General features: G+C 34.7%; 1 protein-coding gene across 1 annotated transcript in view; it reads right to left on the bottom strand.

Annotated features, from left to right (window-relative positions):
• LOC128210882 (fibrillin-1-like) overlaps positions 1-15,659 on the bottom strand; it is a 38,581-nt gene that overhangs the window by 11,902 nt on the left and 11,020 nt on the right. The window contains exons 15-43 of the mRNA XM_052915236.1: positions 15,125-15,291; positions 14,382-14,552; positions 13,778-13,900; positions 13,473-13,598; positions 13,243-13,377; positions 12,396-12,509; positions 11,917-12,177; positions 11,605-11,727; positions 11,332-11,457; positions 11,085-11,210; positions 10,585-10,716; positions 10,248-10,325; positions 6,923-7,099; positions 6,673-6,792; positions 6,334-6,456; positions 6,006-6,131; positions 5,626-5,748; positions 5,114-5,377; positions 4,638-4,904; positions 4,308-4,414; positions 3,662-3,818; positions 3,239-3,370; positions 3,038-3,115; positions 2,422-2,598; positions 1,966-2,091; positions 1,635-1,763; positions 958-1,083; positions 724-840; positions 213-476 (exon numbers count right to left, since the gene is read on the bottom strand). Of these exons, the coding sequence (XP_052771196.1) occupies positions 213-476; positions 724-840; positions 958-1,083; positions 1,635-1,763; positions 1,966-2,091; positions 2,422-2,598; positions 3,038-3,115; positions 3,239-3,370; positions 3,662-3,818; positions 4,308-4,414; positions 4,638-4,904; positions 5,114-5,377; positions 5,626-5,748; positions 6,006-6,131; positions 6,334-6,456; positions 6,673-6,792; positions 6,923-7,099; positions 10,248-10,325; positions 10,585-10,716; positions 11,085-11,210; positions 11,332-11,457; positions 11,605-11,727; positions 11,917-12,177; positions 12,396-12,509; positions 13,243-13,377; positions 13,473-13,598; positions 13,778-13,900; positions 14,382-14,552; positions 15,125-15,291 (4,295 nt within the window). The remainder of the gene's footprint in view (positions 1-212; positions 477-723; positions 841-957; positions 1,084-1,634; positions 1,764-1,965; positions 2,092-2,421; positions 2,599-3,037; positions 3,116-3,238; positions 3,371-3,661; positions 3,819-4,307; positions 4,415-4,637; positions 4,905-5,113; positions 5,378-5,625; positions 5,749-6,005; positions 6,132-6,333; positions 6,457-6,672; positions 6,793-6,922; positions 7,100-10,247; positions 10,326-10,584; positions 10,717-11,084; positions 11,211-11,331; positions 11,458-11,604; positions 11,728-11,916; positions 12,178-12,395; positions 12,510-13,242; positions 13,378-13,472; positions 13,599-13,777; positions 13,901-14,381; positions 14,553-15,124; positions 15,292-15,659) is intronic.

Raw genomic sequence — 15,659 nt, 5'->3', positions numbered from 1 at the left:
ATCTAATACGTTTCTGTATAACCATGAATACGCTTTTATTGAAGAAAGAAAAATTCAGCCTAATAAAAATAATCATGAAGCACGACAAAACCAGTTTTGTATATAGTAGTAATACGGCTACATAAATAGAGAAAGTGCTTAAACAAAATTGATGAAATATTGAGTTTGATTAACTTAGTATCTTGCAACTAGCACTCGTTTTCAACGCTTACCATCACATAAACCGTCTTGGTTCAGTATGTACCCTGTGTTACAGAGACAGGAGTAATTCCCGGGAGTGTCGACACAATGCGAGTGTTCAGGGCAAGCAATAGAAAACTGATCCGCACACTCGTTTACGTTTTCTGTACAAGTATCTCCTGTCCATCCGGCTGCGCATGCGCAAGTGCCATATAGGGCATCACATGATAGTGCATTTGCCTGATCACAGTTACACGACGATTCGCATTGGCGACCGAACGTGTATGGGTCACATTCTAAGACAATAAAATGGCATAAACCAACATATTGTCGACGTCTACTTAAAATACTAAGTTATTCGTCTCTATTATGTTTGACATATTTTTATAGATCAAGATACTGTTTAATCAAAATGCGTTGAAGTTGTGCATATAAAATATTCTAACAACGCACGCTACTGTAATATCAACACAAACACATGGTTTATCAGACTAGCAGGTATGTAATACCTGCATTTCAAATTCGTATGTTTCAAAAATCTACCTCCGCATTCAGTGGCTTGTATAAGTTTGAAACCAATATCACAGCTGCAGAAGAAGCTGCCGGCGGTGTTGTTGCATTGCTGGGCACATGGAGAGGACGTGCTGCATTCATCTTCATCTAGAACAAATCGTAAATGTCAGATTATAAATCAAAGGCTTTCCATCATTTTCTTTTTTAAATATCAAATTTGTTTTTTCGATGTTATTCAAAAGACACTGAATAACAGCTACTTACCTTTGCATTGTCCATTGTCATTAAAATATCCTTTAATGCATCGGCAGCCCAGCTCAGTTCTATTTCTATAGCAAACCGAATGGTCGGAGCATTCTGAAACTTCTTTCTCTGTGCAATTGGTCACAGCTGTAATTATGTGATTACTAGGATAAAACGGTGATCGGGAAATCGCCGATCGCATTGTTTGCCGCTAATTGATTACAAAATATCGAAATCCATATGGCTGTTTCCCCATATATTTTTTTTATCGTTTTAATAGTAATACATGTGTATACGTTTTAATAGTTTGATTTAGGTTTATATGACCTCTGATCGAAACTGTTCAATTAAATACATTGCAAATAATACAAATCAAGCAAAAAAACATACAATAAATTGAACATTATCTGATATGAATAAACAGTATAGCCAACCCTTTTACGTACCCCAAATAATAAGAGAGAAAATGATTGATACCATAGATGTAATAAAGAAAGCACTCTTTATATACAAAACAAAAGTTAAAAACAGCTACGTTATTTTATATGATAAAGTCAATAGCATTGATTTATTGTTTAGTTTTATGAAATTAGTATAAACAAATCAAACTACTGCGAAACTTTTGAGGAATACTTTATACAAGGAATATATATTTCAAATAGTCCGAAACGCTTTTTGAATAAATGCAAATTACATACGTAAGCATGTTTTGTTGTCTGCAACATCTAGGAAGAACCCATGTTCACATTCACACATATACCCTCCTTCGGTATTGTGACAGGTTTGGTCGCAATCGTTCAGGATATCGGCATGACACTCGTCATCGTCTTTTTAAAAACACTTACAATTTTAATACAAGTTTTATAACTGAACTATTTGAACCTAAAATCGCAAGAATTGGAACGGTATGGAAACGATATTATTTATCTTATACTGTTGTATTAAAACAGATCATGACGTCCCTTGACCGAGACAGGCCTGTATTTGATAGCTAATGTATAAATAATCTTGTTAATTAAGATAGATAACCGTTGCATGTGTTATTTCCTCTACTGTAGGTATAGCCCTCATAACAACCACAACTGTATCCACCAGCAGTATTTGTGCATGTCTGTGTGCAGTTGTTCCATTTCCCTTCTTTACACTCATCAATGTCTGCAAAACAGAATTGCATATCAAATTTTAAACAAAATGACAGACATTATTAAACTAGGGAAACAAATACTGTTTGATCAATGGCAGATGATGACAAACATGGACCGATTGTACTAACTGTTAATTTAGATGAAGGGAGCGACTAACCATGTCAGATTGATAAATGTTATCAAAATTGTACAAGTAAAATCATTCGAACCAGAGTTCAAATTTCAAATATGATATGAACAAAATATTTATATGTAGTTTAAAAATTAATTAATAATATATTATAAATTAATAATTTATATTTGTAATAAAGCTACAAACAAAAAACAAAGCCGCCCAAACCATTGCAATGTTCTGTCGTCTTGTTCTTCTCGTACCCGTCTTGACATACACAGTACGCACTACCAATCGTGTTATTGCAAACGGTGTTTGGATTGTCACATACTAATTCACCTGTTGTACATTCATCTTCATCTATGTCGCATTTGATCCCCGTCCATCCGGAAGCACAGTGGCACCCTGAACAAGAAAAAATATCATTAAAATTTGCGAAAAAACAATTAAGCAGAAACTACGTTTGCTGATCTGAAAACTTTATTTTTACTTGCATTTTTTTATTTTTTATATAACACTATTTCACGGAATAGGTTTAAAACAAGTTTGCATCTAATCGATAGAAAACGCGATAAGAATCTATCAAAACGCGATTATAAGTATCTTCCATGGTAATTACAATGCTATGACCATTAAAACTAGTTCCATACGCGCACTTAATCTATCTTTGGCAGTGGGCAAGATAAGAGTTTCTAGCATGATTTTAAAAATGAATCTTCTTATCTGAGGTGAGAAAAAATACCATCTCTTAAACCTTTTTTCATTACTTTCAACAATATATAGTTATGACCGTATCAAAAACGTTATTCGAGGCAAACTTTGAGAAGGAGTAGATTCTATTTACCTGATGTTTTGTTGCATGATCCATGTACACATTCGCATATTTTGGAACAGTTCAGTCCGTAAAAGTTTTCATCGCAATCTAAATCATTGTAAACATTCAAATATGTATTTAAATAATATCAAAATAAATTATGTCATTAACTTAATTAATAGAACATACTGTGACGGATAAAAGAAAAACTGAGTGAACTTGGTGATCTACCTTTACAAGAACGTCCATCATCTTGCAGGTACATTCCGACTGGACAAAGGCAAGTGTAATTCCCGTCAGTTTCTACACACTCTGCTCGCTCATCACAGTCGTTCAACTCCTCAGTTAAACACTCCTTGACGTCTTTAATACCGAAAACAGACAAACTACATTAAAGCGTATCATTTTTACATCTTAATAATATATAGCAAACGAAACGAAAATATATCAAAGGCGACAGTAATTATATTTATCAGCTTATTCCGGAATGAAGTCAAAAGTTAATCAAAAGTATAAAAAGGTAAACTCGGTTGAATAGAAGTTCTCTTAAAAGTTATGATAAGTGCAAAACTGTCATTAGTGGTCTCATTGAGAATATAATAGTTTATGATTTTGTTATTTCTTATCCATAAATGGAATACGCAAAAATTATACCTTCACACATGTCATCGATGGTATTGTAACCAGCGTCGCAAGAACATATGTACGACCCGTCCACGTTTTTGCAATGACTGTTATCTTTCATAGAGCAAACTTCAGGCGTTTCCGAACATTCGTCCACATCTTCAGAGCATATCTCTCCTTTCCAACCCTAATATTCACAATTTTCAAACACACATATCTAATTTATTGATCTTATACTTTGTCATTTAACGTTAGAATATGTGGGCATGGAAGTGTTAACGTTAGAATATGTGGACATGGAAGTGTTAACGTTAGCATATGTGGGCATGGAAGGGTTAGGCTATAATTTAATACGATTAATACAATTGACATGTATATTGAGGAATTTAATAGCAAATAGGTTGTATAATATGCGTTAACAGTGGGTAATGGTTTAAAACTAGTATTGCTTATCTAAGCGATTTCAATGATGTTTAAAGGCAGTACCCTTATACTTATGTATATGTTTAAAAATTATTGAAATATTGTTAAACTATTTTGTGTTTTTGATGGATTTTGCTTGTAAAGTTTTGTATTTCGCCTATGCTATCTTAAGACTTTCATTATAAGCGCTGAAACAAGTATAAGATTGAGCGCCCACAAGCTGGTTTTGTATTATTTGTATCAAGTAACTGACCTGTAAACAAGAACAGCTTCCATTGACGTTGTCACATGTTGAGGAATGTTCTTGCTGGCACGCGCAAGTTTCGTTGCAACTCCACCCAAAGGTAAAGTCGACACAATCTGTCACATAATGTTAAGCACTTTAAAGTAATAAAAAGAAGGCCATAGTAATGTCTAATACATTACAACTACAGCGTGTGCTAATATAGAGCACATAAATGCCAATAATACATACATATTGAGATTCGAAAGCAGCTGTTTGAAATTTCATTTCATGAACTCGTATCAACATTATTTTGATACAGCGATAACCCTTAAAACATTGCACTTAAGTTTACCTTACCGCTACAATCATTGCTGTTCGGTTGTGTTTTGTAGCCCTTGTTGCAGTTACAAAGATAACTGCCAAACGTATTACTACACTTAGAGTTATTCGTGCAAGTGTTCAAGCTTTGATCCCCGCATTCATCAACATCTTTGTCACATATTTCACCCGTCCAGCCTTCATCGCATGCACATGTTCCGGTCACGTGATTGCACGATTTAGTCCTTAACGCATGGCACGCACAAGTGTTGACACAGTGATTTCCGTAATTGCCCTGCTGACATTCTTAAAGAAAACGTTCAACTTATAAACGAACCAGAATTAAACGCATGGATTTTCAAAATATTGTCGCGATTAATTTGATAAAATTGATAAAATGTCGAACAATATATAACGAATAACATATGTTGTATCATATATTTCATTTCAAAAGGAATGTACCCTTTTGACTTTACTAGAGACAAGTAACCGTCCTATTTTAATATCATCTATACCTTGACATTTCCCATATCCATTCATGAGAAAGCCAGTGTTACACACACATTCAAAGCTCCCTGGAGTGTCAACACAACTTGAATTATCAGGGCAGTTGTTCGAGCCCCCAGGAGAGCATTCGTTCAAGTTTTCGGAACAGGTAGAGCCCCTCCAACCAGCTATACAAGAACATTCTCCGTTTGTTTTGTTGCATGATTGGGCATTGTCTTCGTTACATAAACATGGTGAAGCACAGTTCTGACCGTATCGCCAGTCTGAACACTCTAAAACATGAACACACACCAATTTTGTTTCGAGTTCAAAGTAGAATCGTATCGGTACTTATGCGTCATGTTACATTAGATGTCCTACACATATAAAACATTTTGAATAATTAGGAAAACCATTACGTATTATGTGATCGTAAGATATGATTTAAAGCAGAAAAAAGAAAATGCCAAGTACGTTATAAACTTGTTTGTAAAGACATGATGAAACAAAAACAGATGGTAACCGTTTTATTGACGCTAACCTCTACAAGTAAACCCATCAGATAACAGTTGGAATCCGGTATGACACGAACAAACGTATCCCCCATCTTTGTTTGAGCACTGATGTGTACACGCATCTGTTTCCTGTTGGCACTCGTTTATATCTGAATCAACACAAATAATAAAATAAAGCATATATTTAGGTATATCATTGCCCATCCCTTCTTTCATTTTTTTGGAAATGCATACATTGGGTAATTCGTCGCTTATGTTGCAAACTGTATATCGTTTACCATGTATTGCAATAATCAATTACATTCAAACAACATGTACATGCATTATGCATGATCATCAACACAAAAAGCAAAGTTGTATCAAAGCAGTACAATTTTTACATAAATCAATTATTCAACAACCTTACCGTCGCAGGTTCCGTTAATCAAGCTATAACCCTTTGGACAGGTACAATTAAAACTCCCGTCCGTTACGGCACATGTGGCATTTTGTGGACAGCTGATACGTTGGTCATCGGTACACTCGTTTTCCGCTGAAAAAGGTGTGTAGCCTTATTCCTTATATCGCCGTGAATTAAATGTAGTACTTTGGTTGCATAATACTCAATCTGTTATTATAATACGGTTAAATAGAAGATGAATTTATGAATGATTGCAAAATAATATATTTTTGTTAAATTAAACGTTATTCTCATCTTTATTATTATACATTAACTAATAGCACTAATTCCATACGTATGCAGGATTGCCTGTCCGCGAGGTTCAATCGGTACCCGGTATCACAGAAGCATTTAAAACTACCGACAATGTTTTCACACATGTGTTCACAGTCATGCACTCCATTGCATTCATTAATATCTGTAAAACGGAAATGACTGTTAAAATGTAAGTGAAAATACATTAACTTACATTAACAACTCCAAAAAAGGTGTAGTATAACCACGTGGCCACAGCACAACAACAAGACTGAGAGAGTGCAGTTCATATTGTATATCATTAAATAATTAGTTAAAAAATGTTTGAAAGTTAACAGTTGAAGTTATGTTATGGACTTGGCATGATGCTGAGGTTTACCTGTACAACTTTTGCCATTTTGCAAATATCCATGTCGACAACTGCATTCGTAGCTTCCGTCAGTGTTATTGCAATATTGTTCACAGTCGTGCATCGATCTCTTCACGCATTCATCGATATCTATGAATATAATCCAATGAAAATTAAGTTTACCAACCCATTGTTTATTAAAACGAAATGTTTCAACGTAGAAAAGCAAACTATAAAGCAATATACTTTTGTTATGCATAAACCAAATTAAAACAAATACCCAAACATTCGCCTGATGTTTCGTCAGCGGTGTATCCTGTTTTACATTGACAAGCGGCTGACCCAGGCGCATTCACGCAGTGTGTGTAAGGAAGTGTGCAGTTAAATGCGTTTAAAGCACATTCGTCAATATCTACATCGCAGTTAGGTCCCGTCCAGCCGCTCTCACAAATACAACCTAAACAGGTAAACAATATTATGAAAATCAACAGAAACAAGCTCAGAAGCCAAAGTTGAAAATAAACCCCGTTTAATGGCACAGGGTAAACGCCAAAGACATAGAACGCAAAACTCCAACAAACACAGACAAAAAACATGAAATAACAGAACCAAACTCCACAAACAACACAGTTTATGTAAACTATATTAAAAACTGGGTGTGTTTATTAAAAATCGTTAAGTACCGCCTTGGAACGGTCAATAAAATGTAAATTCACTGGGGGACCAGTTTATGTGCACAACCTCACTTTTATCTCTACAATTCCGAATAAAGTAAAAGCGTAAAGGGTAAATTTGAGCAAAGTGAGAATTAACTTAAAACTTAATAATAACACAATTGTTAATAAACTAATAAGTAAACCCGAAGTACGTCAGCTGCAGACGAAGGACTACAATTAAGGGTACATTATGCAACAATTTTCAAAGATACGATGTAGTTATTGGGAACACACAAGGAAAACGTTATTAACAAGAGGGCCACGATGGCCCTAAAACGCTCACCTATGCAAAGGGCCTCAACTCTGTGATAAATTCTTAATAAAGATGTTGCAATTTAAACATATCTTGACTGATAACGATGCTTTGTTTCATATTTGTAAAGGGTCATGCAATGAAGCTACCTGTACAGTTTCATTAAATTTGTCCTAGTAGTTTCAGATATTGTTTTTAAAGCAAAACAGTAAGTCGGCCATTATGTTGTGGTTGTTGTTGATCAATTTCAATGCCTTGGTTTATGTTTGTAGAGGGTCATGCAATGAAGCTTCCTGTAAAGGTTCAGTGTATTTGGACAGGTCGTTTCAGAGTAGATGATTTTTAAACCAAAACAGGAAGTTGGCCAGATTGCTGTTGATGTTGATCAATCGCGACTCCTTTTGGTATTTTTTGTAGATGGTTGCCCAAAGGAGCTTCCGGTAAAATTTTAGTGAATTTGGACTGGTAGTTGTACAGAAGATGTGTTCTTAAAGCAAAACAGGAAGTTGGCCATTTTGTTGTTGTTGTTGATCAATCGTGATCCCTTGTTGTATTTTTGTAGAGGGTCACCCAAGGAAGCTCCCTGTAATGTTTCATTAAATTAGGAGTGGTAGTTTCAGAGGAGAGTTTTTTTTAAAGCATAACAGAAAGTCAGCCATTTTGTTGTTGTTTCTGTTGTTGTTGTTGATTAATCGTTACTCCATGTTGTATTTTGTAGAGGTCACCCAAGAAAGCTTTCTGTAAAGTTTCATTGAATTTTGCGGGGTGGTTTCAGTGGAGATGTTTTTTAAAGCAAAAGCAGAATGTCAGCCCTTTTGATGTTGTTGTTGATGATAAATCGTGCCTCCTTGTTGTATTTTTTGTAGAGGGTCACCAAAGAAAGATTCATATAAACTTTCATTGGATTTAGACTGGTAGTTTCAGAGAAGGTGTTGTTAAAGCAATTGTTGACGGACGGACTGGCTGACGGACGGACGACGGACAAAGACTGATCACAATAGCCAACCTTGAGCATTTCGTGCTCTTGTGAGCTAAAAATAAAAACTCGACAAATATATGCAAAACATTTCTTACAAATGAATTTCTACGTAATAATTTAAATAAATAGACGTTAAACGCTGGAATATTACTAGCAAGTTAAAAACGGTTTTAAAGATAAAATGAATCTGCAACATTTTCATAAACCTAAGCACTGAACGTTTAGTCATGTAAGGACGCCATATTCATTATTCATTAAAAGTAAGAAGTCAAGTACTCTTCAAAGTATTGACGTTATATCCACGGTTTAACCAACATCCAAGCAATTTATTGAGTCTATCTGCCCAACTAGCTGCTGAAAATATTTATTTTTCTTTTACGAATTTTCTTTAAAACATCCCCATAAAAATCGGGATGTGAAATACTATTAACAATCACTGATTTAATGGTACTTTGATATATTATTATAATGATCAGTAACAAATTTTGAAAAAGTTTTCCTCAATTGATAATATCTGAAACCCTTTTTTAAAAGATTATTATGTCATAAGTTTACTGCGATAGCTGGAATTATTGACATCTGTACATACTCTAGCGACTCTAACAACTTTGCAATAAAGACACGATATAATGGTGAGCTAGGAACATCTCCATCTGAGGAAGGGTAATTAATTATTGTGAAATTAAAATCATCACGTTTATCATAAAGATTGATATTCAAATTATCTTCCCTTCCTTCGAGTTGCATATATAAAAAAGATGCTTGTGACTGGCTGTTTTGTGATTTATAAAGTTGCAATTGTGAAGGGTATATCGATTAAATAGTATCTGTAAAACCCGGATTACCCACACTTAGTACCATCAATATATCTATAAGTGATATTGAAATTATCAACAAGAGCAAGATCTTCAGACTTACCTACTTTCAACATATATTCACTTTCATAGCAGTATAAAATGAGTTCTGCAAGTATAGGTACACAGTTAGCACCAATTGGAATGCCTATTGTTATATGCGTATATAAACATTTATCGAATTTTAGTAACGAATAATTCAGTACAAAAGTTAATACTTCTAAAAAAAGGAAACATTTTTTTATATCAGAATAACCTGTTAACACTGATGATGTGCATTTGTAATTAAGAGTAGTCTACTTATAATAACATCGTTGATCTAATCTAAGGATGCGAAGCTCAAGCATATCAAATAAACGGCAATTCTACACAACAAAACATAAGGAAAACCAAGTCGTCCATCATAGAAAATTTCAATAGCTTTAATTTTAAAGGTTAGTAAAAACAGAATAAAAGTAAAACCAACAATATTCACAATATCTATATAGGAGCGTTGTCGGAAAAATGCGGGAAATTTAAAAGAAATATATTAAACGTTGTTGTAAATGTTTCTGAAATGGTACACATATAATCGAATCTTCATTGATCGGTTGAAAATTGGTGTATTTTATCAAACGGTGCATATATCTGTCAAGCATCCACGACAAGTAGACTCGTGCTGTCAAAAGAATCTAAGCGGTATAATAGCATCATAATTCGTTAGTTAGATTTGACCCTAAAACATGTGACAGTATTGCCATTGTCAAAGCATTTGCCGGCAGTTTTGAAATGATATCTAGATAAAAAACAATGTACTACCATACCTCTAGTATTGTTACATGAGCCCTTAATACAGCTGCACTCATGTGTACAATCTCGACCAAAATGGAATTCATCGCATTCTGAAATAACATTAATAGTAGTGGCTAATTGAGTGTTACATTGACAAAGATGTTGTCTTATGTTTTCGATCATGCCTCCTCAAACCGTAATGAAAGGATTTGAAATCTCATCTGATTCTTTACTATTCAATACTAAATTAGAAAAGCATGCTGTATTTGAAAAGACATTGCTGATAATACCTTATTACTTTCAAATGCTAAAAAACAGTCAAAGTTAAATTATATGATATGACCACAATGCGATTTAGGTATACAATACCTGTGCATGTGCGACCATCGTTTTCCAAACGTGAACCTATCGGACATTCACACTGATATGATCCGTCAGTGTTCATACATGTGGCAGCGGAATTGCAGCCATTCATCTCACTAGACTGACATTCATTTACATCTGAAGATAATGAATTAAATTTGAATACATTCTCTGAGAGATGTTTCAGACGCATATATTGTTGATGAACACAGTAGAGAAATCAGTTTTAACTGCGACTGTTTGGTGGCTGGGATGTAAAAATAGTAAATACTAATAATCCCTTTTAATAACTGCACAAAGTCCGACATCAGTATTGCGAATGCGCATGTTTGAAATTGTATATTAATTTTATATTAATTAATCAATGTCATACACTAAAACGTATCTAGATTGAACTAATTAAACGGTAATTAGCTGGTCATGAGAACGAAATCAATAAATATATTCTCTAGGTAGTTGTCTTAAAGATAATGAATACTGTTCATACGATGAAGAAAGACACTTACCAAGGCATGTCTGGGCATCATCTCCTAAAACAAACCCTTGTCGACATCTACATTCTGCTGTGTTATCTTTGAGCACACAGTATCCGGAGCATGTCAGATTATACAATGTTCTGCACGGGTCGGAAACTGGAAAATATAAATCAGAACACTTGATATGTAGACTTCCATAGTATAATGCAGTTTTTACTAATTACAGTTAAAGTGTCATTTTTAAATAAACACTAAGGCAGTAATTTAGGCGACTTACTTTGGGTACATGTCCGACGATCATCATTCAATTTATAGCCAAAGTAACAATAGCAGTTGTAGAAGCCAGGCTTGTTCTCACACATTTGTGCACAGGTCGCAGTTCCACCAGCACATTCATCAAAATCTAAAGATAAGTTAACTCTAATTAATGTTTTTTAACGAAATTGAGATTGTTCTGTAAATACTACAATAATTTCTTTCAATCAACTCATAATATGTGATAATTATCTGCAATAATGTGTTTTATTCCTTATATTAAACTGGTACTTACCTTGACACGACGTTCCATTTATTTTGACATAACCAACACTACAGTCGCAGCTGTAACTTCCTATAGTGTTTAAACACAGTTGTTGGCATTCATGCAACGACGCATCGGCACATTCATCAACATCTGTGTATCATTATAACAGGCAATGTACATTTCCATTAAGACAGTGAGAAAATTGATGCATAATATAAATAGCATTTCTACTAAAAAAATATCTTAAAGAATTATATAATTGAGTCTTTCGGAGTAAAAAACACATTTGTATTGACGGTGAAATATTTAAAAGATAAAACAACTTCTCGAAACACTAACCTGTGCATGCATCTTCGTCGTTCTTCTCATACCCATTTATGCAATCACACGTGTAAGATCCAACAGTATTAGTGCAATACTTTCGAACATCTGCGCATATGTCATGATCTAAGTCACACTCATTGATGTCATCATCGCACGTGCTTCCGGTCCATCCCACCTCACATACACAACCCCTGACAGGGTTGCATTCCATCGCCCCTCTTCCGGTACATTCACACGTATTATTGCATTCATGTCCATAATATGGTATTTCGCATACTGGATAAAATAAAATCTAACAAATGAACAATTGCAAACAGTTTCGTAAGCAGCGACTTCATATCTACTATGAAGGAAGTTGTTACAATCTAAATTAATATAAAACTCATTTCCTAAATATATGTCCTCGTTTTACCTGGTTCAATTTAAACATTATCTGGATATTGAAAGTTTTGAAGTTTAGGATTTGTTTCTAGACTATCAGTCTTTGAACTTACCGGAACAAGTGGATATCCCTTCTAGTCGGTATCCATCTAAACACGTGCATTCGAATCCACCACTGAAATTGATGCATTCTTGGGGACATATGTGTCGCAGACATTCGTCAATATCTGAAAATATATACACTCTCTAGTACGTTTTCTGTACAAAAGTAGTGACGTTCGTTCTCGCATAAATACCCCCGACGAGTCACCGGCGTAGTTATTTCGGCGACCTACTTTTTATGCTAATGGTAGTTAAGCGCATCTGCATAACACACTAGATATAAACAGTTTCAAACATTACGGTAAAATAAGAGTGAACAAACACAACGCTCTTCATGGGAACTGCCATTTTAAGGGGGGCATTCAAGATTGCATAAATGCCCATGAATTCAATGTCAATCCTTAAATATAACCAAATTTAATTTAAAAAAAATGCCAAAATATCTTCTGAGAATTTGTGCCTTCGTTGGCCTGACGGGTAAAAAGAACATTCTGTACATATTCAAGTTGATTTTTAGAGTGTTAAAAAGACTGTGCTAATATGAAATGCCCAAGGAACATATCTAGTTGTTAGAGTAAGCCCTATGCAAATTGTTAACAAATGCGTACGAAATATCCCATACATTTTCCTATGATTGATACGAAAAGTCAAAAGCATATATGGGAACAAACTTAACATGGTGCAAATGGTCCATATTTTGCTTAGGGACTCATTCAAACCACTGACATTTTACATTCAATGCAAGACTGTGGTAAATATCCACTTAGCTATAATATAGTTCATACATTTTCACACTGAACATTTACACTGCAACATTATTACTGAATTTTAATAACTTTCTTCTTCTAATATACAAACCTTTGCAATTTTCTCCCGAATCATCCAGCTCAAATCCTCTCTCGCAAAAACATGTTGTTGTATTGTATTCGTCCACTGTACATCCAGCAGTGTTGGTACAATTTATGGTGGCAGAGTCACATGGATTTACGTCGCCTGTAATACAATTGAATTGATTTTCTTAAAATTTTCGCCGATCAATTTATTGTTCAATTATTAAAACATCTAAATCTTAGTTAACTCGGTCATACCTGGTGAGCATTGCCAGTTGGACTCGTTCAGAACAAATCCCGTCCGACATTCACATCGATAACCACCGTACAAGTTGACGCACACCTGACTACAGTTATGGGTTTCGTCTTCGCATTCATTAATATCTATAAAACACAAACACTGACAATGCAATATATCAACCGACAGGCAACGTATAGAAATACAAAACAGGCCGGTATTGATATACATTAGCTACCATGAACAAATATCACACCGTAAACAGATATTGCAATTATGCATTGTATGCAATTGCTACATTGTATTCAAAATCGATATAGAAAACCTCTGCAGGCAGAAAAGTTGGTGCGGTCTTGTTGTAGTCCTTGCCCACATACACATATGAAACTTCCTTCGGTATTTATGCACGACTGTTCGCAAGAACTGGTACTAGCGCATTCATCTATATCTGAAACAAGAATAATTACGTCTAAGACTACTTGTATGAGTGTGCTTTATATTTTTAAAAGCTAAACAGCTGAATGGACCTCATGACAGGTACAAAGTGTTTGTGTTCATCAAGCGAGCTCTTTCCACAATAATTTATCAAAAACTGTTAAATGGATTAAGGTATATGAACATATTCTAAGAATTTCTCAAACTAGAAGAGAGACTTACGTTAAACATGATTTAGTTAGTTATAAATGTTGTAAATTGATATCATTGTTTATGATCGTCATCATAATTATTGAGTTCTTCAGATATATTGCGTTATTCTTCTGACTCCAATGTTTTTGAAGGAATGTTCTCTGAAAGACATGCTGGATTAACCGATACTTCAAAAATACAAGGCAAATACAGGGAAAATCCAATTCGTCAAATCTTTCAAGTATAAATAAGAATTACAATTGACTTATAATTTAAGGTAAAGAGTAAGGGAATATATGTACCCATGCAAACGTTGTCGTCGTCTTCCCAAGCCGTGTATCCTAATGGGCACTCACTACACATGTAAGCTCGTCCTTGACTTTGCTGCTCCTCCGGCGACAAGTCAGTGCAGGTACGGCCAAGGGAACAAGGATTGCCAGAACAACCATCGTAGTTACTTTCGCAGTTAATTCCTGAGAGAACAGAGAGATAAACATTTTCATATTAGATTAAGGTTTATCGTCATATTAGCTGATATTGTTTATTTTAGTATAGTTATATAGGAAACGATGAAAACTAGTTGGCTCAATTACGCTTGGAACGACATTATCGTTGGCCCCGAATTGTGAACAAAGTACTGACAATTTTTCTATATGTTCATGTAAAATTCAATCGGATAACTCGATTTATCGATAGACTATTTTTTCAACGCTCGATGTCCTCAGTCCAAAGTAAAAAAGACATCACACTTTGTTCTGTTAGATTGGCTCGATTGCATTTAAGCGGTCTAAGGTAAGAACTTAATACCTTGTTTTTCCTCGATTATTTAGGGGGCAAGTCACTCTGATTCGTTTACAGATTGAGCGAACATGTTATTACTATAAGTTTATTTTAAGTACAATTTTTTTCACAACATTAATAAACCTCAATGTATGTTGGGAATCCTCGTTCGTTTGAAATCGGCAACCTAAAAGCTTTCGGTCTCAGGGGCTAAGGCAACACATAAAAAGTTAACTTTAAAGCACTGAATATCATGATACTTTACCGTCATATCCTGGCTGACATTCACACTCGTTGTATCTGAAATTATCGTCATTCCGATCGACTCTTAAAACTGGCGTACACCTGCCATTGTTGTTACACCCTGTACAAACGACCACGGATATAACATGCTCGACAGACGCGAGACCTTCTTGATTTACGGCCTGATACCTAGTGTTGAGTTAATGGACAAAATCTTTTAAACGGGTTTAGTTTATAATTGGTAAACAGTATGAAAATCATCGTTCAACCTTTAATAATCACAGCTTAAAGATCTGTTGTTTTACAACTTAATAGACATGGCGGTTATCGCTATAACAAATATCAATCAAAGGCATAAAGGACATTTTAGGAAAAATGTTAATTATAAGGAAGAGATTTGACACCCGAAAATGTTAATTTTAACTTGCAAATTGCTTCTTTATTTTTCGAAATTGCTACACATTGTTCAGGGTTATGTTTTGCTCGCATGTCGGACAATTTAAAGGGTTTTGAATGGATCGTTGTTTATTTAGAGACTTAAAAAACATATCACACAT

The sequence above is a fragment of the Mya arenaria genome, chromosome 12 (assembly GCF_026914265.1).
Source record: "Mya arenaria isolate MELC-2E11 chromosome 12, ASM2691426v1".
Lineage (NCBI taxonomy): Eukaryota > Metazoa > Mollusca > Bivalvia > Myida > Myidae > Mya > Mya arenaria.
The sequence above is the reverse complement of the archived record's forward strand: the minus strand, read 5'-3'. Positions and strand labels throughout refer to the sequence as shown.